Below are 26738 nucleotides of genomic sequence, written 5' to 3'. Positions count from 1 at the left end.
CATTCCTGAGACAAAGTGGTACAGCAGACCCCATTTTATAACCACATAACACAAACCACCACCACAGAGTATAAAATAAGAGAATTTTGAACTGCTTATTTTAGAACACTGTTTTCTTAACATATGCTCATTTGGTTAATTAAAAAACATATAATTGGCTTTAAAAAGCATTGCTTCTCACTGTTACATTATCTACATTCTCATTGTATGTTTTGTGCAAAGAGATCTCATATGGTCATCGTGGCAAAGGCTGTAGTCCAAGTAAAGGAAGTATTTCATTCTATTTCATCAATAAAGGGTAAAATAATAGGTCAAAATGTGGTAAGTGCCTCCAACCAAACTACTGCTTCATAGCTCTCAAGGCCACCATTATATTCCTTCATATTTTATTTTGCACATCATTTTGTCTTTTTAAAGGAAGTTGTAGGATAGGTGTTGCTTTAATCACTTTCATGTTTTACTCACCTGTGAGTAGAAGACTCTTGGATCCTCTGCAAAAGTGATGTCATTCATTTGCCATACCCACCCTGGAAGGAATTACCAATAGACTCACTTCAGCCAATCCACTCGGTGGATTGATGCCTTGGACTTAGTCTCCAAAGCCCTGACCTTTCCTTGTTTCCATCATTCTACCCCAAGTAATGGAATTCAAACTTGAGGCGATCCTTGGAGCATTTTCTCAAACTCCACCTTACTTTTTCCTTTCTCTTGGATTCTCTTCTTTATTCATTCTTTCTTGTTCTTCATCTGACAAACAACTTTTTAAAATATTTACTGTGTAGGTTGCTTCTAGTTTCAAGTATTCCACCCTACACATATCTTATTATTTCCTCTGTTATTTATCCTCTCTTTACTTGAACTTACTTAGGATGTTTTCCACACACAAAAAAGGTTGCTGACAGTCATTAGAAGCAATAGGATTGTATGGTTTTTTTGAAATATTCTAAAAGTATTCATCCCAAGTATGGTGTACAAATCTAAGAGAAGATTTATTTAGGCATGAGGATGTGGGGAAAGTCTATAATTTTGTAGTTAAATATCAAAACCCTTCCATGTTATTTACAACCTTAATAGATATTTAACTGGCTAGTTTTCGTTATCCAAAAAGTTATCTTTATGATGCTTCATAAAAATCTGTTATTTATCTTACTTTTGCCATGAGCATTAATAGTCACCTCCCCTGTGAATTTTTGCTTTATGAACCTTAGTATGATGGTTTTCAATGCTGTGTTCATACTGTAATCATCTAGAGATGTTTAGCAAAATATACAAATCCCTGGAATTCACCCTAAACCAAATGAAATGATCTCTGGGGATGAAGACTGAATATCCTCACTTTAATAGTTTAGTTCTGGTGATTGTAAAATGGAGCAGAGTCTAAGAAAGACTGTTAGAACTTTAATTCAAGTGTAACCCTTGCAACTGAGGAGCTGTTGAAAACCATGCCTGTTTTATGAGGATTAGACAGAACAAACTTGTGTGAAATATGGGAATAAAAGAGATATGTATCACTTGACTAAATACTAGCTTAAAATATAAACCAATCTGATGGCCCCATACTATTTACCAATAGAGTATTGATAAACTTGAAGTTCTGATGTAGGCAGACAGAACTTCTGACCCAGTAATGTCTCAGACAAAGAGTCTATAAAAAAAGTAAAAAGCACAATGTAAGAGTTGACTGTGAATTTAGCAGATACTGCTTTCCCAATATCTTTAGGAGAGATACAAATTATGAGTGAGTATGTTTCTGTGGGAGGGAGGCAGTAAATGGCTCATTTGTGGAAGGAAGATGGAGTTCTAGCCATATGCACTATTTTTTCCAAAGCTACTTAATAATAAACAACTGTTTTTGTTTTCGTCTTCCTAGATGATGGGTATTGCACCCTAGCATCCTCCTTGGTGTTTGGAAAATCTTAATGATGTGGAAACTGCCTAAAAAGAAATACACGTTCTTTTCTACAATTCTTGATTCTCTTTAGATTGACTACCAGGGATCAGTAAAACTTCTATAAATAGCATGGTTTTTCAACTCTATTGTAATGGGTTAAGTTTTGTGGTAGGTCATTTATTCATGGATGTTTTTACTACATTGCTAATGTGCTCTTCTTTGAGAAGTTATCTTCATTAAATCCTGTTTATTATTCTTTCCTAGTCCATGAAGAATTTTCAAACCTTGACATAAATCAGGGAAAGCTCCATGTAAAAGTGAGGTGGAAGTCTGGGCTTCCTGTCAGATTTAATTCTGCTTGTTAAGGGGGCTCTTTGGGAAAATTTGGGTTCCAATGAGTCACTAGGCCAAATCCCAATAACCACAATTGCCAAAAGTAATTAGACTGAAGAAAGCCAGGCTCCTTTGGAGAAGGGTCATCATAGCACGCTTGAGCCATTGCTTCGTGGTCAGACCTCTTTACTTGTCCCTCGGGACTGGAAGCAATCATGAGTTACAGAGAGCAGGAAATCCACCAGAAAACAATGGTTTTCCACTAATTTTTTTTGCAATAGGTCATTCGTCCTATACATGAAGAGATGGAAACATGCCAGCAGTACATGCATAATCTACATCACTGGCCTCATAAACCACCTGTCTGCCTGCATGAATGCAAAGCCCACATAGAGAACTCCTGCTATCATCATAGAACATTCTCCTCCTTCCTGAGCAGATAAAAAGAGCCCTAGGATTTTAGTGAAAAGTCTCATAGAAGCACCATCTGACCAAGAAGGAAAAGGATGGGACAGAATCCTTGTAAACAGTTTCAGGTCAATGTAAATTATATGACATTATTGAATGAACATTTGGCAATGTGAAGATGTAGTAGCTAGTGGAATGACAAGAGTTCTAAAATCTCCAGAGCTACAAAAAGGCAATGAGTAAACTGATGATTTCTTTTGCTTAAAATGATGCTTTTTGGAAATACAGTGCTAGTAAATGACTAAGTAAAAATTGTCCACAAATACGTGTGGCTAGCATTTTAAAATTTCATTGCATGAGAAGATAAAAGATTGTTGAATCTTTCTATAAAAACAGAATCAAGAAGCACAAATATTACTGTGCTTCATTATCCAGATGAAACTTTTCCTTTGAAACCATTGCTTTTGTCTGAAATACCCAGAAAACATATTCTATCACTTCACTTGATGGTCCTTTAATTGAACAAAAATCTAAAGATCCAACTGGTCACTGCCTTAAAATTTTCAAATTTCCTGATGATTCAGAATACTTAAGTATTTCAGGTATATTTCAGTACTACTTGAAGCTTAGACTACCAGATTGCTGATTAAACATGTAGATGGATGACATTGCTTATATTAAAAATAAAAAGAGGAACTCACCTTCTTTTTCTGACAACTGGAAATCTCTAGCACTGTGTAAACCGCCTAGCTGACTTGCCTATCATTAAGGCAATACAGAACAATATATTTAGTATTTAATTTTGAATTTGACCATAAAGTTTTCTAGGAATAAAAAATCCTCTTTCTTTTGTTCTAATTCAGCTGCAAAACTTTGAACTGTGTCTGCTGGCACCATACCCACTGATGACATATGGTTTCTGCCATAATATACAAAAGGGATACAATAAAAGAGCCTGGCTACAAAGCAATTGAGCACATGCTGAGGAGCTGTATGCTTGTTTCTTATGGAATGTAATTTCATTTCTCAAGTTCTGATGAAAGTTTTGATCCCGAGTCCAAATGCCCCTCATTACATGTTTGGAAGGAACAAACAAGGCACAAAAATGGTATCCTCAGTCCCTTTGGCCTAAAATCATGTACTCATTTAATACCACTCACAAAATAATAACTCTTTACCCCTCATAGAAAGAACAAACTCTCCAAACTTTTCATGGAGATCAGGGGGATAACTTTGGGGCCAATTAAGCTTGTGGGATCACACTAATGCATAGTTCTAGTATAATCATCATGTAGTGCTCACTCGCAAGGACTGAACTCTTGGTTCACTTGTAGCCCCATGTACCAATACTTCAATATTTCTAGTTTGGTAAGAGGGAGTTCCCATAAATGGAACTCCATACTGTTTCAAACACCTCTTAATCATCTTCAGTATCCATAGATAATCACATTGACATTCTAGAAATTTAGTTAAAACTCTTTGCCTCTGAATTTAATGTATTGTTCTTGCTTTAGAAGGCAAGTGTACAATTCAAGAGCTCTCTATGCAATGCTTTTAGACAAACTACTTAATTCATGGGCTGTTGGGCAGAAACACTGTGTAGGCTCATGAGATAAGGAGACATTTCAAATAAAAATTGCCAAGATTTTCCAGAACAGGATATTTTCTTCACCCTTCATAGCTGAGCTCACTTCCTGATTCTCTCTTCAAATGCTAAACTACCGCTGAGTTGTGTACTTGATTTTAAGAATACTCCAAAGGAAAAAATAGATGAACAAACAAATTAATTTACAAGATGCAGCTGCATTTACAGTGATGGAATTTAGTTGTCTTCCTAACATCTACCTTTTGTATAATGACTAACTCAAGAAAACAACGCCACTACTATGTGTTAAGCACTTTGAGAAGCACTACTGAGAAAACCACTAAGTTTGGAGTTCTTCACACTTCTAATACAAGTTCTTTCCTGATAGACAATTTATTTACTCAGTCTCTGAAATCTATCTAATGCATTTTCTTTAAACCTGAAGCAAATGGAGACTCATTTTTACAAGAGCAATAAACGAAAGTGGCTGTTCAAATGCTTTACTTGAATTGCTCTGCACTCTGAAGTCCCTTTTTTTTTTTTGTTAATACAAACTCTTCTTATTCTAACAGGCAGCTCCCTTAAATTCTAGGGCTGCTTAAAATTATATGATCAAGAATCTCCTTTCCTCCACTCTCCACCAGCTCTCTCTGGGAGCAAGCCAGCAATTTGCGGGATTCATTCTGACAACTGTTCTAGTGTAAATATTTAGAAAAATCTTTTCCATTAGAGATTAAACAAAGTAACTACTCCTAAATGATAGATCTTATTAATGTTTGCAATAGCAAACCTAATGCTGTCTGATGCACAAATTCTAATACTTTGTACTGAAGAAAAGACTAAAAGAAAAAGAAGGGAAAGAACGAGAATGATTTGCATTCTAGTTTAAACTGCAAATATACTTTCAAGTCACTATACAAATGATATTGTTAAATATTCACAGAATGAAGAGAAAAGGAGGTCACTTAAATTCAAATGAGTAAATGTTAGCTACTAATGTAGATTATAAATCTTATCACCACGCCCATTCAACTATGGTCCTCAGCTCCTTCACTCTGTGTTCATGGAAGTGAAGGAACACATCTGAGATATGACCTGACACAATCTCTGGTTTCTATATCAATATTCAGTATTGATTGAGAGAGATAATGGCTGGCCAATAATGCTTATACCAAATATCTCTTGTTAAAATAGGCTAGCTTAAGCCTCAGGGAGTGAAAGCTCACCAGATCAACCTTTACTGTGATTTTCATGGTGACAGCAACTTCAGGGGATTGTTATATAGTCTTCATTCCCTCCATGTCCACAGGCGTTTGGCTCCAAGACCCACCTCGGATACCACAATCATTGCATATAACCTATGCACCTCCTCAGCATACTTAAATCATCACTTAATTACCCCATACAGAGTAAATGCTGAGAAAGTAGCTGTTACACTTTTTTAATGGAACAATGAAACCAGAAAAGATCTGTACAAGATGAGCCTAGTATTCAAAAAAGTATTCTTGGAGCAGTGAGAGATGGAAGAGAAAAATGAAAGGGATGACATTGGTCAATATGCAGCCTAGTCAAAATTTTACATATTAATTGAAACCCCTTTGTACAACTACTAAAGGATAAAAGTAAAAAAATTTACAGGTGTGGAACCCATGGATATAGAAGACAGACAAGATCAGGGATAACACAGCTAAGCAATTTAAACCATCAGACATTTCAATGACTGAACTTTACATTCACTCCACAGTATTGATGCTTCTAGGGTTAACATCCTTCAACACAGCTATTACCTCCTTCCCTAGATGGTTGTAGGAAAATACAAAAACTGTTGACAAGTAACCATCTGTTTTCTCATTGTCCTCTATGTGTTTCTTCTCTATGAAGTGTTCTTTAACTTTACAGTAAGACTTTTTTCATATATAAGACAGATATTATCCAGGCTGGTGGCATGGCATGGTAGAACACTAGGTATGACAGGAAAACTGGGTAAGAGTGTAAGGCCCTGACTTCAAGCCCCAGGGCTTGAGTGCACGTGTGTGTTCATGCACACACACACACACACACACACACACACACACACACACACACACACACAGAGCTATATAAATAACAGTAAAATATCTACAATGTGATTTTAATTGTTCCTCATTTGCTTCAAATATATGGTTGCCACCATTCACTATGAGTTTTCAATTGGTTTCCACCCTGAATCTTGTACATATAATTTATGAAGAAAGAACAATGGTACATGTATGGAAACTATAAATTTCATTGCAGGAGATTCACTTATTTCATATTCTTTTTTTAAAACCTATGCCATCTTGAGTTTAGGATACAGAAAAATCCCATACTTAGAAGGCAGGTAGATTAATTTCAAACTTGTATGTTTCAATATAGCTAGACAAATCATTTAGTTTGTGAGTGAGCTGCATGCACTCTAATGGCACTCTGGCTCTTATTTGTCTGAGGGCAGGAAACTGATCTTGAAGTCTCTCCAGCAGAAAGATCAACAAACTTGTCCTTCTTGCAGCATGTTCTAACCTTAGATACTTGTCTGTCAAAGCGTCAAGAATGTGGAATTAGGGCTTGAATTCAAAAGTAAGTTTCTCTTTGTTCTTTCTTGGAATTTTCAGTCCATCTTTAGAAAGAGAACAAGAAAACAAATATTGTCAGGAGGAAAAAATGAAAAGAAATTTAACCTTAAAACACCATAAATTTCTTCATTTGTTGAACATCTATTTGTAGAATATTTAATGTATGATGGTTATAAAAAGTAACTAAAGCACGCCTGAAATCTGCCCTCGTATCATCTCTAGGGATTAAAATATGAAACTATGAAGCCAGAATTAAAAATTAATCTTTGCCTCACAAATTGGTATCTAAGTTCAAACATGATACCATCTGAGTTATACTTTTGTCCTAGATTCTTGTAAGAAAAATTGGTAAGTGTCATAGAGTGCTTACATATAACCCAATCCACAACTGTATTTCCCTCTGGAAAACAATAATCCTAAGCAGCATTGGGGGAGCACAAGGGGAAGGTAGAAGGAAGAGCAGCTAAAAACACTGGAATTTACTAGGCCTCCCAGTATTTTCTTGTCTCCAGATTGACGACCGATGAATAGGAGTCATCACTTAGCATGAGGTTTGTGACAATCATAGGAAGTGTACTATGCACACTATAAACGTAGTTGGCATTGTTAGGTAAAGCTTGTAATGGAGTGGCATAGTTTGGCTGGAAGAATTTCCATTTTTGGCACATTGATTTCGATAGCTGAACTTTCACACTCGTTCATTAGCTGGAATTACTTTTACCAAACAAACACTAAAATATTGTATGTTTAAAAATAGTGCATTTTTGTTCATCTGTCCAAGGCATTTCTCAAACCTTTTATGGTAACCCCTTGATTACTAGATGGAACATACAATCCTATCTACTTAAAGCACCAGTTTGGCAAACGCACATCACAATTTATTTGGATTTCTTCTGTCATATTCTGTTGAAGACCTTTCCTAACATTAGTTGATCGCCCCGAAGATGTCAATTGCTGAAAGTCAGTCTTTAAAATAATTTGTCTTCTGAAAGGAAAAATTTGCTATTTCCCCATGTGTTCTCTGACGTAACCATCCCCATGACTGTATGATACGGAGTTGACTATTTTATAAGTGAATAAATTAAAGCTCAAAACAGAGAAAAAAGCAGATGAAACTAACCTGAAAATGGTAGATCCAAGATGCATACTTAGTTCTGCTGACTTAATGAACAGTTTCTCTGTGACCCTCTGCTTTTCATCAAGCCTGTTACAGAGGAGGCCAAAGGAGGTTTAAAGGAGAGACAGTTCTCTCTTTGCATGCCATAGCACCAAGTGAAACAGAAGCAGAGGCCCAGGGAGAATGAAGCAGGCTAATTGCCAGATTGGGTAGTGCAATGCGCTTTCAAGCTCTTCTTCAAGTAGGAGCCCAATACGATTTCAGCTATTATTTCTAGATCTCTCCAGATGCTAAATGGTAATAGTTGAGGTAGTAGGAAAAGACATTCACTAAGATGGTTGAATCCATAGCAAAGAGTGACTGGAGACCACAATGAATAACATTCCTAAATTTCTGCTTCTAGCAACTGAATGGTGACATTTTCTAAGACAGAAAGTACGAGAGTAGAGATACTACCACATATTTAAGATAAACCGTATGTTTCGATAGCTAGGAAGAATTTGGGAAACCATGTGTACAACATAACCCTGCATGTTCCTGAAGCAGAAAAAGAGAGTCCAGAGAAGAATTTAACTTGATTGAAGTCACATTGCAGTGACGACATTAGGAGAAATTTTCTTGTGGCCATTCTGTGGCCCCAAGCACAGATGGTTCTAGAAACTGACATTCCAGAGAAGTACTCTGTGGATCTTGTGGCAATTGAATTCGTATTTCCTTAATTAATGGTCCCTTCAAAGAAAATTATCTGTTCAGTGGCTGAGGATTGATTTCATAATCTATTTCCTTACTGCAAGAAGAGTACAGGTCAAACCTTAAAAAATTATAACAGCCTTTTTCTTAATTTAAGATGACTTGTAATAGGGAATCATTAAAAAATGAATCAGTTGCAAAAACTCTCTTCATATGATCAGTTTTCTTATTAAGTTGCCAGTTTTCTCAGCAAAGACATATCTATTCTGTTCTTGGGGATAAGGAAGCTTCAGATCTGGCCCTAAGCAAGTAAAATATCATTATACTCACAATAATTTATATCAATATACTATGGTACAATCATAATAGTCTATATTTAATAATGATTTCTATTGATAATATGACTAATCATTTATATTATCAATAGTTTACATTGATATAAATTTATGCAGAATGATACTTTCTTATCATTCACTTATTTGATTTTTTTCCCTGTATCCTTTTAAAGTACATAGAACAGATTTCCCCAATCATTTGACAGATAGATATTTGGAGATGCTAATCCATTCATGCAGTATTTAAGGCTAGGAAGCAGGTATAGCTGAACAGGAATGGAAGAGAGATATTTATTTTACCTTTCTATAAAACTCCATGGCTTTTCCTTCATTGTCACAATCTCCTTATATCCCATCCCCAACTGAAGTGTCTAATATTGCATAGTTTGGAAGTACAGGCTATAAAGGCATGGAGATTAAAGGAAATCTTTGTTATGCGTAAGAATCTAACTGAATTAGCATATCATTATGGTCCTGTTCCATGTGTGAGTTCATCATTGGAAAGAAGTAGATACCAATGGTTTTTGATTTTGGGGTGTTTTTGTTGTTGTTGTTTTTGAGAAGAAGAAAATTTACTGGATATTCTGAATGGGAGCAGAATTTTCTGATAGGCAGACTGAGGCTATATATAAGAGAATATTTTAACAAATATTACAAAAAAATAATTGTATAAGTGTCCCCCCAAACATCAGGACATTTATTTTGCTAGACATTACGAAGAACATGGTTCTAGAAGACAGTTTTCACTAGATCCCACAACAGTTCCAATGGTTTACCATTCTAGTAGTGGGGAACTAATTATGTGAGTCTCAGATTTCTCAGTTGGAAAAACATAGATGTGCAAAAGTGCTTTGAGTTCCTTTCAAGTTCTACCATTATATTCACCACTCTCAAATCTTTTCTGTTGCATTAAGCTTCTAATCTATATATTTGCAAACTTTAGAATGTAAAAAGGTTGATTTGCTAACTCTACTGCAGGATTCTTGAGTGATGTTTCATCTCTCAGTGTGATCAGGCCCTTAAAGACTGATTCCAGCAATAGCTGAATAGATACATATTTTTGATGGTAATGATGCAATACTGTAAACATATCATTTGAATCACCAGCATCAGATTCACCAGGAGTGCTGCTTGTAAGTTCACCATCTCCAATTCCAAATGAAAATTGTTGAGAGGGGAACCTGGGCACTTGGATTTTAAACAAATACTCTGGGTCCCCTTGGCACACAGTAGAGTGAGCTTTGGAGCCATGGAATAGACCTTTGGATCTCTGCTCTATTCCAGTACATTTTAGTCAGGTGAAATAGGTGCTTTTCTTCAGCAAGTTGCCAAAAACCCAGGGCCTTCTTGCCCATAGTATTATATGTGTGAAACTCATTAAAGTCTGTTTGTGATCCTTATAACCTTGCTAACTATTGAGCTTCTGGCTCCCTAACTTGCCTAATCTCCTACATTACAAGCAAGCATCCGCATCTGCTCTGTTTCTAGAGAGCTATTGTTATTGCTTAGAGGTTTTTGAAAGTTGCTATTATTGACTAAATGTGCCTCAAACACCTGATGAAGATGGAACACGAACTGCTCGTGAGTAAAACAAAGTGCTGTATATATTTTGGAGTTCTAATGAGTTACCTATAGGAATTCTAGGTGCTTCATGTAGCATTTTACTGCATCTTCTTTGTAATATCTTCAGTAATATATCAAGCAGATGTATCTACATGGCAGATGGGGAAGGCTTCTTTGTAATATCTTCAGTAATATATCAAGCAGATGTATCTACATGACAGATAGGGAAGGCCTGGACACAAGAGCATAAGCAACTTTTGTCTAAATAGATAGATTACAAATTTTTTGACATAGATAATCAGTGTTATTCATCTTTGTATGTTCACTAACTAGCAGGGTATGGGTGTTAATTTTTTCAATGAATAGCTAGATTAAGAAGTAACTGTTGGTATTTGGCTAGAAAATTTCTAAACTTGGATTCAAAACCATGAATTTAGAAAGAGTGCTTTCCAACCTGCCCCTGTGCTCTGAGAAGTGTGCAGAGATCATTTCTGAATGAGGTGGACGTGTGTGAGCTATGTCAACACATACAAGCATACATCATACTCACAAAAGTGCACATATATTTTTCTCTTCCATCACAAGTGTTATGAATGTAGGAGAAAAATGCACTAATTCTCTCTGCTCAGAACTTTGGATGTGACTCATAAACTGGCTTTTTAATAGTATGCCCAGTATTTGTACATCTTTTTGTGCCTGTTAAAATACCACAAGGCTTTGCCTGCTGTTTGCTTATGCTAAGTCTTTTAGCCATCAGATATGCTACTTTCGCATGCTATGTGGCAGGAAGATACAAGTTTATTCATAATATAACAAAGTAGAGTTTGTTTTTTAGCACAAACATAAGTTTGTTTCATCCAATGTGAAGTTAGTAGCTATGGACTCACACCCATGCAGATTCATGACTATTAAACTATCACATTTTCTGTTTATGTTGATTTCTAATTATTTCTCCCCTTAGAAGAAAAAAAAAGACTGGCTTTCTTAGCCAGACCAGAGCACACAATGTTTCCCACTGTTGGATGAACACTGTTGGATCTGTCTCACGAAAAACGCTGTTATTACCACCCACTAACTCATCAACAGCTCCTGGCTCCCTACAGAATCTGGGTCTCCATTCCCCCTCCCTGCCCCCTCTTGTCCTCTATTCACCTCCACTTGGGAACGTGGCCACTTGGAGAAGAAGAAGCTTTCCTCCCTTAGCAACAGCTGGAGATGCTGATTCAGTACCTTACATTTTAAACCATCACAGAGTGTATTAACTTTATAGATGTTTCTATTTTGGGTTAGGAAAACTACTCCTATTGTTTATCCTGCAAATGTTTTGGTACAATCTTTGCAGCTGTAGTTGACTGGCTAGTCAAAAAAAAACCCACTACTTCTTAAGAATCAACATTGAAATGAGCCCATGGATTATAAATTAATAAACAGTGCTGAAATTCTTACTCAAAAATGCGTATTAGATATGAAAAACATAGTCTTGTTGTTCTAAACTCTATACTGTCTCAATACATGTTGGAAATGTCAAGATTTTGAAAATGAACGATTGGAATTTTAAAATGTTTTATTCCTTCTTCTTATGACCTCTTATAAGTTTCACAACTTTCCTATTTTTCTTCCACACCCACACACACTTCAGTAAAAGACAAATGAAATTTTAAAGTCCCAAATTAAACTAAAATTACTGCTGATGGGAAATGGGAAGAAACAGAGGAGAAAGGCAACATTCCCAAGAGTAAAAAACATGTGGATTGATGCACTGTCTCTTCAAAGGTTGGAATCTGAATATAAATTCCCAAGTTCGTTACTAGCTAGAACATTTTCCTCTAATATAAAAATTAATAAGAGAACATAGTTTGTAGAACATAACACGCTGGTTCAGTTCCCAGACCCATAAAATTAAGAGAAATTAAAGTGAATATACTGTTTCAGGCCACACGTGTTCTTCCCTTTCCTCCTGATACTGGCTCAGATACAGCCTCCATGCGCTTAAGCTGTTTCATTCCTGAAGGGTGTGTGGGATCAGGGTCTACTTTCCTTCTCTAACCTTAGCTCGTGTCACCCACAGACCAGTAGCCTCATGGATTCCTCTTGTGTTTATCTTCATGTCTGGTTCATCCTTACAGTCAAGACCTTTCCACTTGCAGGGGCTGTACCCAGAAGACCCTTCCTCAGATGTTTGTGGCTGACTCAAATGCTCTATGTCTCAATAACCTCAAAAACCCCTTTGTGACCATTGTATCTACTACAGCTTCTCAAAGTAACTCCTTTGTCTTACATGTTATTTTACTTACATCATTCATTACAATCTATAAGTGTTTGTTTACTTGCTTATCATTAATATAATATAATGATCCCAGAAACTAGATGTTTCATCCTCTTTCCCATTTTTCGTATCATGAATGAGAGTGGAATCTCCTAACTTTTTGCTAAATAATGCAATCCTATCTCTAGTATGTTCATATAAAAAAACAACCCTCTTGGGCTGGGAAGGTGGCTCAGTGGTAGAGCGCTCGCCTTGCATGCATGAGGCCCTGGGTTTGATTCCTCAGCACCACATAAGCAAAAAGGAAAAAGCTGGAAGTGGCGCTGTGGCTCAAGTGGTAGAGCGCTAGCCTTGAGCTGAAGAGCTGAGGGACAGCGCCCAGGCCCAGAGTTCAGGCCCCACGACTGGACCCCCCCCAAAAAAAAACCCTCTTCCATCCCTTTCGTTTCTAGTCCTGGTCTTGTAACATGTGGTTAGGTAAAATATAGTCTTGCAACAAAGTTCAGTTCTAGCAACCAAGTATTCACCATATTTTAGATTTCAGGAATTTTACAGCTACTATCATTTGCTAGTCATGTTCTTAATATTTCCAGCTGACTTGATTTTAGTGGTAAGAATAACTAATTGCTATTTAATGTTAGGTTTGGCTTATAGCTGTGGTTTTGTTTTGAAGTATTTATAGAATATAAATATTAGACTCCCTTCAGGAAAGTATTATTTGGTAACAGAAAAAAATAGCTTTACCAAGTTCTCAAAGAAATCACTTCCATGAAAAACAGTATATTTCCCCATATTATAATAATTGTGGGTCACCATTTGGGCTATGTTCAGCAGCCAGTGATGATGTTCTTCACTGAGCATTAAGAAGACTGTGAGCACATTCATGGCAGCACAAACTTTCACATAGATTTATTCAGTGGCACAAAAAAATGTAACAGAGTATGCGGTCCTAAAAGTTATAGGTGAATTGATGTCTGTGCTATTGCCTTGGAGAAAATATGTAGAATATGTAGTGGGTATGTGCATGAGTGTGCATGCAAATATATGTAATGTAGATGCATATATGTATATACAAATGAACACATATAAAATTACATTTGTACATTTAAATAAGAGGTGAGCTTTAACTTACTTAATGTTAAGAGCTAGTGTATTAAAACTATCAAATAATAAGGAAAGTTTCAAAAATAACAAATCTATGTGTTAAGATCTATTTAAACATGTGGCTTTTCAACAAATTATTAGCAATAGCAATAGAAGACTATGAATAAATTTCTGTTCATCCAGATGTCATAGCTTTGGAATGTAAAAGAATATCGTATCCCAATATGTAATCATATTTATTCAAGAAGCCTTTTGTATATATTTTAATCATTCTACCTAACTTCCTGAATTGCTTAAATGCTGTGGAGACCTTGTCTGTTCTAACTTGGAAGCTTTAAGCTATGAATAAACAAAAAGCATGATTCTCAACATTTTCTTGACTCAACCAAATTTGAAAGAGAAGTGCCAAGTAATTCGAATTTTTAATGTTAGTTTTCTTAAAGTGAACATTTTCAAGCATTCCAGAGGAACCATGAAATATCCCTTAATTTTCAGTGACTGTAACATTACTCTGAACTCAAATATGACTCTGTAACAATCCAACCCCAAGTTATAGTAGAAATGTGTCTTCTGACTTAGTCTAGAAAAAAATCCCACATTTTCTCTAGTTAAATGGATTACATCTAGAAAATCTTTTATTGCTTAATTTTGAATGATTTGTTTCATAATTAAACATCTTCACCATGTAATTTTGTGCCTGATTGTTTAATCGGATATTCATACATACAACCCACTGAAAGTCAAAGATTGTAGGTTGTTTCTCTTAAATATTTACTTTACTAACATTTTATTATGTTAAAAGTAGAAATATAGGATGTTACTTAAAAATCCATTCAATAATCAAAGTCTCCATTGAGAATCTGTGCAATAAATGGTAATTGTCTGTTAATTCTGAGATTTATCAAGAAAGTTACCAAGAAATTGTCCAACTAACTAGACCCCCCCTGTCCTCAAGAAACTTAGATTTAATGTGAACATCCTTCTAAAAGGAGAGGACTGGAAGAAAAATAAAAAGAAACGTAAGTTTGATGATGGAATTCTACACATTTCTTTTCTTTTCTGCAAAGACCTGGGCATAGAGAAGAGTGCCCAGTAAATGTTGTAAAGAATGCTTTAGGGAGATTTGACATAGGTTTTTGTTGATTGGTTAGCTGGTTCTTTGGTTGGCTTACAATGACTTTTATCAAATGTGTATATATATATATATTAATTTCTAATTACTAATTTAATTTCTAATTAAATCATGATATCAAGAATTTACTTTCATGTACTAAGCATCTTCTTTACATCCCATCAGGCCTGATTTATTAGCCTAAAGTCTCTTATATTTTGTATTTCTAGAAGTTCTCTAACTGCAAATATATGACTACCAGAGGTGATGGACCATATTTAATAATGAATTTCTTTCACATAGCAATGTAATTGATGGCAGCAGAATTACAGTTGAGCCTTAGAAGGGAACTAAGTAAGGCAAATCCCTGAAGCTTTAACTTCAATTGTTACAGAAATAGAATTTAGTACTCACACTGTAATTGATTCGATGCATCATAAACATTGAAAACAAGAAGTTAAAGACTGTGTATGGTAGCAGTGCTCTGATACCATTTTAAACTGGATATTTTATTAACATTAACGCATAACAGCAGCAAGTTTCTAGGCACTGTTGCATCAGTACTATATCACCACCACAGCCACCAACACAGCATCCCATATACATCCCCAATAGCCAATCCAAGATAAGTTCTGTCCTTGAAAACTAGTGATTCTGTGTTCCATATACCTTGTCCTAAACTTTCACCTGTGGATTTCTCTCCCCAATAGACCTCTCTCCATTTACTGGCCAGAAAAAATAACATACCTTCTCAAATCCCCTATCTTAATCATTCTCCATTCACTTGGTCTATAGATTTGGTGGATTTCACCTTGTGACTATCCTTAGAATGTGCATCCCTTGCTCTCCACAATGCAATGCCTCATGTGCAATACCTCTATTATATGTTATATTGCAATCAGCCAAGTACCAAGTCTACCTTGCTGCAAGGAAAGCCCTTTTGTAACAGAAATCTCATCCTATCACTTGTTAGACTGAAAGACTCAATATCTATAGAATAGCATCCTTGGCATGTCTCACAAAGCATTCCATAATCCAGATCTAGTCTTTTCCTAGCTAGATCTTCTCTCACTACTGATGCACCAGTTGTGTCAAACTCATTCCTTTCTCTTGTTTGTGAAGTTGTAGTGTTTCCTCCTCTGGCCCTACACGGCTATGTATGTGCCAAGAAAAGGCCAACTTATTTTCTAAGATTAAGTTGAAATCTTAGATATAGGAAACATCCCTTACCTTTCTGATTTCCACTAATATACAATATATTATAGTTTTATTAAATAATAGAAAATGTTATTTGAAAAAGAAGTTCAGAATATAAAATAAAGTTATTTTATTAGAATGTTTCCTTTTTCGAAAATAAAAGAGAAGGAAGAAGCATAATAAAAGTAAAATTCTATTTTCTGTTTGAGAATCAAGAGTTTATGACTGAAAGAGTTATTACGGTCAATCCAGACCAAAGTTTTCTGTGGTTTCCATATAAAAAGTAAAAGCTCTTGCCTTAAGATGATGTTTGGGAAATTTGTATCTAGTTGTGTAATTCTGACTATAATTTGAGTGATCCTTATACAGAGCACAACAAAGGAGTTGTTAATTCTCAACCATGAGAATATAAAATCATAGACACTAAACTTGATTGTCTCAATTTCTCTCACCACTTGCAGCAGCTACCACTCACCTTTTTTTTTTTTTGAGGAGCTAGTTTGCCATCATTTGCTTTCAAAATTCATTACCTGACTTTTTTAAATTAACTGACCAACACAGATATTCACTGGGAAGCTGGACAAGCGGGTCTTTTTCGACTTTTCGAAAATTCATGTTTTTAAGACCTTTTCCTATGAAGATTAACTATGCAAAAGGCAAACAGAGTTGTTCTATCCCAGCATTGACTTGCTTTGTTTCACTAGTACAAGTTTTAGAGAAAATTGAGCATGGCATTCCAGCACGTGTTATAATTTCAGAGAAAAAGCTGTCAATCATGACTGCTCCAAAAGAGACATCTCTTTTGGAGAAGTTTGAAAACTTCCAAAAAAGGTGATTTTTTTAATGGCTTTCAAGTCCTTACCTTAAGGAATGTCAGTATTTGAAGCTGTAAGTACATATCGTGTTTTTATTAACAACTGATAATTAACAAAGGTTTCAGGGTAATAAAATTTCCAATTGTGTATTTTCTACTACTGCCTATATTTCAGTGTCAAAGGCACCTCTGCATGAGCAAATCCCACCCATCTTCATGGAACTCTAAGTCACATAGTGCCTTGAAATTAGAAGCAATTTTATTTCAAATGAGGCGCATGTTTCCATTTAAAAAATTCTCATGGATAAGTGCTACTGGTTTTTACCTACATATCTAACTTCTTCAAATGGATACTGATTGATTCTCAGTCTATAAATTTCTATTGCCTTTGCCTTTTGGAGGGTGTTACCCTGCTTAAAATATGCACACATTTTCTGTAAGTCTCCAATGTGGAGTTCCTGGCATGAAAAATGACCCTGTTACTTCGAAGGCCGTTTTCACTTACAAGTCTCCCAGGTCCCATAATGTCTAAACCTCCTGTGCCACTTTATAGGACGGGCCGTCCCACAAAAGAGCATGTACAGGAAAAGCAGACTTCCCTTCCCCCACGCGCTTCCTCAGTTTATTTACAAAATGTCTTGGAATGAGAATGAGCTGCTTGTGGTTCCTGTGGTTGACTCAGAGATGGTCTCCTCCAGGCAGAGGATGATGGTCAACTGAGTGACCTCTCTGCAGCTAAACCATGCAACCCTCTAGTATAGCTCTATAGTGTTTGGGGTACTTTCCAACAGAGATGGGGAGGGGAAGATTTTGTGTTTTTCAAAGAACTTAATAACCCAACATACCCATAGAGATAATAGCAGCGCGCAGATAATAGGAGGTGTATGAGAGATTTCACCTTTCACCACCTAAAAGACAGCAATTATATTTTGGGATGCTTTCAGATTCCTGTGCATCAACCTCTGGTCCTCAAAGGAGCATTATTGTTCTTTATATGCCTCCTGAAAGGTTGGCATTATGTGCCACTAGAGAACACATTTAAGAGTGGAAATCATCCCCAACACCAGCTACAGGATAGATGCCTCTTCATTAGCAGATTCTGTGCAATCATCCATAGTTAATGGTCCTAGAAGGTTAAGTGGCGGGAAAACCTCAATCTCAAAAAACACAAGTCTCTCAAATGTTTGGTTACATTGTCCATACTTACTAGTGAACAAATACCTCATGCATTGCCGACCCTTGTAAAGCTAAGAACATATGTAGCAAAGATCCTCAGGTAAGACAAGTACATACTCACCAAATATGCTTTTCACTTGATTATGTGGGAAATGAGAGCAGAGAAATGATGAGATTTATTTCCAAAAAGATAGAATACTGAACATAAACAACCACACACTCACATCTGATTCATTATTGGTCAGATCTATATATCACATTTTCACCTTTATATCAAATTGAATGGATTATTATTAAACCCACATAAGAAGAAATATTTCTAGGATGTATTGAAGTGTAGTAAATAGCTAGTACAGTTTCACAGTTAATAGAATCAAAGAGCAAAATCGTCTTTTTAGTAGGCCATAGTGGAAAATACATATTCTGGATCTTAGTGGCCTTGCTCAGGTTAAGCCCTAGTTTGTACTTAAGCCCTAGTTTGCTGAAGAAACTAGAGGCATCCTTTTTATCTGCTACATGAATGAAAAACCTACTACACATAAGTGTAATGTATCCATTTCAATGTACAAATGAGCACAACTGCCAACCCTTTATTTCCCAGGGTGCTGGGTTAATAAGAATAATTTACATATATTTTCTATAAATGATTTGAGCCAAACATTTCTCAGTTTTTAAATACACACATTTTATTAATTTTGAGAGTACAGGCACTATATGTATAAGAGACAGCCAAGCTCACAAAAAAGGAAGAAAAACAAAGTCACACCTTATCCACTTAGAACCCCAAATTCATAAGTTAATGAAAGAAGTGTATGCATTGTCCTCAAATGCTATGTAACATCTGTCTGCCTGTATGTATATACGGTTAACCTTTGTGCTTTGTATTTCTGCATTTGTTCTTCAGTGCATCCTAGCGTCAGCCAGGGCTGCCAAGGAGGCTGTGCAACCTGTTCAGATTACAATGGATGTTTGTCATGTAAGCCCAGACTATTTTTTGTTCTGGAAAGAATTGGCATGAAGCAAATAGGAGTGTGTCTCTCTTCATGTCCAAGTGGATATTATGGAACTCGATATCCAGATATAAATAAGTGTACAAGTAAGTGCCTACACAACATTATATTTTTATCTCATCCTTGGGGACTTTACCAGATTGAAATGGCCTCTGATATCTGGGATATTGAATGTTAACTAAATAAAAGTGCTTACTTCATATTTAGGCGAACCTCTGTGTACACATACTCAGCCTTCAGGATAGAAAAAAACCACCACGAACTTTCAAAACATACTCATATTTTCTTCGACTTTTATTTTAAGATGTAAAAGCTAAGGCTGGGAAGATGATTATTACTCATTGAGCCTATAGAAAAACACTACATGTATCTATACTATCAGAATTTTAAATACCATCATAAAATTCAAGTATTTAACTTGGAACATCAACGTAGCTAATTTGGGCTCCTGAAAGATTCCAGTATAGCTAAAGACGTTTCTTTTATCATTTGAAAACAAATTCTGGCAGTATCTCGATGGAATTCAAAAGGTCTGCTCTCCACACGGAAGACCACCTGACTTTTCAAAATGTAAATTCAAGAGTATTACTATTTCCAAACATGACATGTAGCTCTATCTCTCATAGCCTAAAACTATCTAACCATGAGCTACAACTCTGGCTCCCCCATGTTGCACCAGCCTTACTGCCCTTCTTAGATCTGCCCACATCAAACCCTTCAATACTTGTTCTACCTTGGCCCTTCTGGCATTGTTGAAGTTGTTTGTGCACACCTTTCCCTGCTAGCTCTCTTATTTCATTCTTTTATATTACCTTCTCAAAGATGGCACTCTGACAATCTTACATAAATAACCATTACCTATCCCCTTTATCAGTCAATTTCCCCATTTCTTTTCCTGCCTTTTCCTTTTATTATTAGTGTTGCTGTTGTTGTTTTCCAGAGCACCTATCACTAGAACCAAACTGCCTTATTTAAAACAAACAAACAACAAAACAATCTTCTCTATGGTTCTTGGCTAGTTACATAAACTTTTGGAAATCCATTTACCTTATGTGAAAAATGGAAATTGTAACAGAGACCACGTCATTGGATTATGGTAAAGTTTAAATGACTCAATATTGTAAAACCCTTGTAATTATTTTTAGTTTACACTAATCACCTGGTAAGAGTCAACTATTGTTTTCACGTACTACTTATTTTCCTACAATGCAACTTCTGTGGAAGGCGGTTCCTTCCTTGCTTGTATACTCCTTTCCATCAGTAGCTAGAATAATGCTCCACCTAGAGTGGATAATGAAATATGTTTTGAATTTGAAAAGAGTCCTCAAGAATAATGCAAAAGCAGTGTCTAAAGTTATATAGAAACATATTCATTCTCACTTTATACCAATCAATACTTCATTTTATAGTCATTGTCTTTGTATATATACATGCACACTACACATACACACAAATAATATATATCTATATATATAATGTATTATACAGGTTGACTATTCCTTATCTAAAATGCCAGAGACTAGAAACATTGAAATATTGACATAAAATTTCCTGGTAGCATCTCCATCCCTAAGCTGAAGATTCAAAATGTGAACCTTCTTGAGCACAATTGCATGCTCTGAATATTTCAGATTCTATACCCAAACAGAAAAATTGATTCAGCAACTGGTATAAAGATTTTGAAATTAACAACTGCTATAAATCCACTTCATGGCTGAGAAACGCTTAATGTAGTTTAGCAAAATAACTTTTACTCCCAAGTGTTTGTTTTATATGGTCAACCATAATTTAGAGAGGATCATGAAAACATGTTTCACTTATATTTTTCAGAATGCAAAGCTGACTGTGATACCTGTTTCAACAAAAATTTCTGCACAAAGTGTAAAAGTGGATTTTACTTACATCTTGGAAAGTGCCTTGACAATTGCCCCGAAGGGTTGGAAGCTAACAACCACACCATGGAGTGCGTCAGTATTGGTGAGCAAGAACTCTTAGATTTAGAATAGATGAGAAACAACTCAGAGGATTTTGTCAGTCTCCAAGAAGGTGCTTCTCAAAGTCTAATTTACAAGGATCTGAGAAACCTGCTGTAAGAGGCTCTCTCATCTTCTATAAACATACAATCATAAAAGCATCCCTAGAGCCTTAGCATGAGTCAGAGTGTAACTTACCATTATTTCTTAGTGACAGATGACAATTTTTCAAACTATTCTGATCATTATAGAAATTTATTTTGTATCAACAATAGGAAGCAGCCTTAGGACAAAAACACCTAGGCTTCATCTCAACCAATAACCAAAGTTATTTTCCAAGGAGGAGACATTTTCTCTTGATATGCTCTGTACTGGTTCTCTTTGCATAGATACTTGGAAACAAGAAAGAGAGGATTTGGGGCTCACTCAAACTGACAGAAGACACAGTGCTAGGGTTTGATTAATTGCAGGCTGGGTTTCCTGGAGGGGAGGTCTCTCAGACAAGTTGTTTGTCTAAATAACAGATCACTGTCAGGCTATGTTTTCCCTCTTTTAAAGGTTGTGCAGCTTCTAGAGCTATGAGTTTGATGAACACTTGGGGAGCAGATGCTAAACCAAATGGGAAAACAGCATAGGAAAGCTCAAAATCCCTTGGGCAATAACTGCAGGAGCCTTTGAAGCTGTCCTGATGTCGGCATGTGTGCACAAAAACCCTCCTGATTCAGTACAAGATAGTCTCCGGGACCGCCCCAGGGTTCCCTCAGTACAGTTCCACCAGGACCTAAAGAGCTGGTGTAATGACTATGAGGTGGTGGCTTGACTATTTCAAACCTACTTCAACCTTTGATTTCTGAACAATGGTTTTGATAGACTAAAAAAAAATTAGCTGATATTTCAAGGCTAATCTCAGAAGCATTGGGGAAAAAATACTGAATCAGTTCATGGCTCTCTTTGGAAAAAATCTTTTATCTAGTCAATAAAAACAGAAAAACAACTTGGGAAAGGGTAAAAGGTACATGAGAAAGCACTTCAAGTTCATCGCTTTTATATATCCTGAGGTCTGATGATTAGACATAATAGTTCCAAGTAGTGGAAAAAGAGGAAACACTTTGTTAAATATTCCAGGACAGAAATTCAGCTTTTATTACCAAAGGATTATGGCGTTTCTTAATTCAAGAAAAAGTATTTAAACTTTGTTAGTTGTTGCAGGTATAGTATTCACTCTTAAGAAGCTATTTGTGTGAAACTTATCAGTGTTCTTTTGAAAGAGAGACCATCATACAGTTGCCATTTTTGGATTAGACTTTAAAACCATTTATCAATAAAACTACACAAATTTAATCAGTTTCAATATTTTAAAGTAGACACTAGCTGTGCAAAGGTTATTGGATATCTTTGGTTCATTTTGCAGGTACAAACTAGATGGACACAGTAGTAGTGTAAATCAGAATCTTTCTTTAGGACTGGCTCTTGCTGCTTACTCCAAAATGCTGTCTCCCACAAGATGGTATCTATCCTAAAAGCATAACACATATAGGTTTGGCCCAAATTTTCAGGGAAAATTATGACCTGCTCTCTTACACAAAGACTTTCAGCTTGTTCCTTTAAGAAGTGGGGAAACTAGCCGGGCGCTGGTGGCTCACGCCTATAATCCTTAGCTATTCAGGAGGCTGAGATCTGAGCATCATGGTTCAAAGCCAGAGTCCATGAGACTCTGCTCTCCAATAAACCACTAGAAAACCGGAAGTGGCGCTGTGGCGCTCACCTTGAGCTGAAGAGCGCAGGGACAGCGCCCAGGCCCAGAGTTCAAGCTCCACGACAGACGAAAGAAAGAAAGAACTGTTGGCCCCACAGACATACTGTACGTTTGTGCTATGATTAGCTCCTGTGCTTGGCTCTTCATTGGTCACCCAACACAACGTGTTACCCTTTGCTATGATCTACACCATTGTATCATTTTAACTTGGATGTACTGATCACTAGCAGGGAAGATATTGCTCTGATATAGAGCTGGCATGAAAGATGTATATCACAAACTATCTCTCCATGCTTTTCAGGTCAAATTGAATGTAAGCATCCTCTGGACCCAACTGGATTCAATCTTTCCATTGTGTGCTTCAGATATTTGCTTCCTCTTGCATGAGGAGATATCCCAATGCCAATACCCAACAGCAGCTAATACATTCTTGCAATCTTATCTATGGACCCATGCAGCGAGTAAAAAAGAATTAGAACAAAAGAATAAATGGCATGGGTAGGCCATTATTGGTAGGATTTCCAGTTCAATTTTCTTCCATATCCACTTTACTCTGTCTCAGACTGATGATCAAATCCAGCATAGCCATCTCTAGGGTCTGGGAGCTCATGCTTACTTCACTGGTGAGTACTTAAGGATTGCCAGTGTGAAAATTGTTCTTCATAAACGAGAGAGGAGAAATCCAGAGAAAACAATTCTTTTTCTTACTTATCTCTTAACTAATTAGTACTCTAGTTACATTGTTCATATAGTGACCTACCTAAGTTTAATTTAAATCACTCCATACTCACCTTTAGCATTTTTCCAGTCTTCTATTTTCCGGTAACATTATTTGGATACTAATATGGTAAGTTTATTCTACAGTATTTCTGTAGAACTATTTTGTCCTCATGGCTATGAGCTATCTACCTGGAACTAACAAAACATTTTGGCATTGGATTAATACCTGGCAAAGTAGAAGTTCATGATTTTAAGGCTTTCTTTTCCATTTGCTTTCTTGGAGACTTTTTATTTCTATATGTTAAAGATTCATTAATATCAATCATTAATTTTGAGATGAGATGGACATAACCTGGAAATGACTGTATCAAGTGACATGGTTGTCCTACTCTTTAATCAAAATTGCAATGGCAAAGCTAAGCACAAGACTATTTTGTGTTTGACTAAATCTCAATTAAGTCATAGAAACAAATTCACTTATCTAATCAGTTTTATCAAACTTTGAGTTTCATAAAAGGTACCTTAAAGAAACTAGGAAAGCCTGTGGAAAATGTATCATGAAAGGCCTTAAATTTCTAAAACATTTAGGTTATTTTTCTCAAGTTTATTATCAGACATGCTGCTCTAACATAATGATTCATCAAATCAGAAGACAGTAGGAGATGGTATGAGGACTGAGGGTCTTGTGTCATTCTAAAGAGTTGTTGTTGTAAGCTGTTTCCATTGTTGTAAGGAAGCAACTTTTGTGGTCATAAATAAAAGAACAGCACTTTTCATCTGGATGGGGGAGTTAAGCCTCTCCTCACAGCACTGGGAAGCTAGGCAGGAGGATTAAGTGAGAACACACTGGGCTACATAGTAGTAGACAACTTCAAAATCAGAAAGAATAGACTTTATTATATTTCTTCTAATCAGAAGTACAGAACTTTGCTATAAAACTTAAGCTATTGCGCTGGGAAGGTGGCTCAGTGGTAGAGCGCTTGCCTTGCATGCATGAGGCCTTGGGTTCGATTCCTCAGCACCACATAAGCAAAAAGAAAAAAGCTGGAAGTGGCGCTGTGGCTCAAGTGGTAGAGCGCTAGCCTTGAGCTGAAGAGCTGAGGGATAGCGCCCAGGTCCAGAGTTCAGGCCCCACAACCGGACCCCCCCCCACCAAAAAAAAAACTTAAGCTATTATTGAAGGGATGACTATGTACCAAAAAAGTGAAACAACAAACCTGCAAAAACAAATCTTCAAAAAGGTCCTATCAGTTCCCTTTAGGGATCATTCAAGTTAATTCTAGAAACAGCTTCTTATCTGAAATTGACCTGAAATTTACCTTAATTAGTTGGTCCTATGTAAGTATCAAGTAGAACAAGAAATAGGAAATTGGAAACAATAGCAAGTGTGGGCCAGAAAACCTGCATTTGCTTTCCACTCAACCATATTCTAACACAGAGGTTCTCAAAAGATGTTCCCAGTATCAACAAATCACCATTATCTGCATTATTAGGACGGCAATTTGACAGGTACACCACAGACGACTAGATCAGAAACTCTAGGGATATGATTCAATGTTTCACCTAAAAAATATTTTTAGCCCTTTTGATGCATGCTCAAGTTTGAGAAAACCTTTTCTAGGTGACGTTTGAGAAACCATTTTTTAACAAACTATCACAACATTTCTCAAGCTCTGGTAAGGATCACTCAATAATTACAACAGTGCTCTAGAAATTGTAAAGCACTGATCAATTGTGAGTAACTATATAATATAGTATCTTGGTTAATGAAACCTGGAACAAAAAGTACAGGAAATAGCAAACTCAATGTAAGAATGAATTTGCCTGATTTGAGCACCAAAAAAGCCTGAAAATATTTAATCTCTGCCTCTTGCATTCTCTTTGTTTTTCATTTAAGACATCTACAACTTTGATCTACAGGATTTTAACCTCAGGATTTGGCAAGTGTTGCTGAAAGCTAACCTTTCCTGATTTAGCAATCTGGTAGTGATGGCAAATCAACTAAGGCTGTTTCTGTTCTCCTGTTTTAGTGCACTGTGAGGCCAGTGAATGGAGTCCTTGGAGTCAATGCACAAAAAAAGGAAAAACGTGTGGCTTCAAAAGAGGGACTGAAACACGCGTTCGAGAAATAATCCAGCATCCTTCAGCAAAGGGTAACCTGTGTCCTCCTACAAGTGAGACAAGAAAGTGTACAGTGCAGAGAAAGAAGTGTCAGAAGGGAGAACGAGGTATGATCGGTTAACAAGATATGCTTGCTGGGCTTCTCATAATTAGATGTCTATTTCACCTTATGGCAATATCACTCATGTCTAAAACCCTAACACATGTAGCAAAGAATATATTGTCCCTGAATTACAGTTTTATAGATGTGATAACTTTTTGAAATGGTATTTCCTATCGGTACTAGATGCCATGATAAGAGTATGGCAATTGAATGATAATGAACAAAGCTGGGCTACAAGCCTTGGGCTGTTATCTGTGCTATGATCCATCACCTTTCTAGTGCCAACGAAACTTTTGGGAGGTCTCATAAACATAAGGTCTAATATTGTCTGGTATAAAACCATGACAACAAAACATCACCATCAACTTAGTCCTTCTACGATGCCTATGATTCAACATAGTACAATTAGGTTAAAAGCTTTTGTAGCTAAACATTTACTTTACTATTGGCTTCATATTTGAACTGATTACTAAGGCCTTATTTTATGAATATGACACAATAAATAATGACGCTCTCTTCCTTGGTTTTATTTTAAATTATACTAACTCTTTATACTATATTTTAAAACCTATTCGATCTTAACTGTGTCAAGACTTATTCTGAAATCCTATGAGAACCAAGAGTAAATATACCATTTAAGATGATGCTTGAGGGATCATATACTTTCATTTAGAAGAACTGTTGGTGACCTCTAAAACATCATTTCCTGTCTCTCATTTATTGTTTTCAGCACTACTGCCCACGAGTATGTTTGGTAGCTTTAAATTACTTTTGATAGTTATCTGGTGAACCTCTAAATGATGCTCTCAATTAATTAATTACCTTTTTAAATGAGTCATCTACTAATGGAGTTGAAGTTTAGTTATTTAATTCT

The 26738-nt window shown here is 36.2% G+C and overlaps 1 protein-coding gene across 1 annotated transcript in view; it reads left to right on the top strand.

The window, feature by feature from the left end:
• Window positions 1-26738, top strand: part of Rspo3 (R-spondin 3) — an 81373-nt gene that overhangs the window by 9319 nt on the left and 45316 nt on the right. Inside the window, exons 2-4 of the mRNA XM_070011006.1 lie at window positions 19086-19277; window positions 21022-21168; window positions 25671-25868. Coding sequence (XP_069867107.1) covers window positions 19086-19277; window positions 21022-21168; window positions 25671-25868 — 537 coding nt within the window. The remainder of the gene's footprint in view (window positions 1-19085; window positions 19278-21021; window positions 21169-25670; window positions 25869-26738) is intronic.

This window comes from Dipodomys merriami, unplaced genomic scaffold, assembly GCF_024711535.1.
Source record: "Dipodomys merriami isolate MVZ:Mamm:240054 unplaced genomic scaffold, mDipMer1.0.p SCAF_8, whole genome shotgun sequence".
In the NCBI taxonomy this organism is placed as follows: Eukaryota; Metazoa; Chordata; class Mammalia; order Rodentia; family Heteromyidae; genus Dipodomys; species Dipodomys merriami.
The sequence above is the reverse complement of the archived record's forward strand: the minus strand, read 5'-3'. Positions and strand labels throughout refer to the sequence as shown.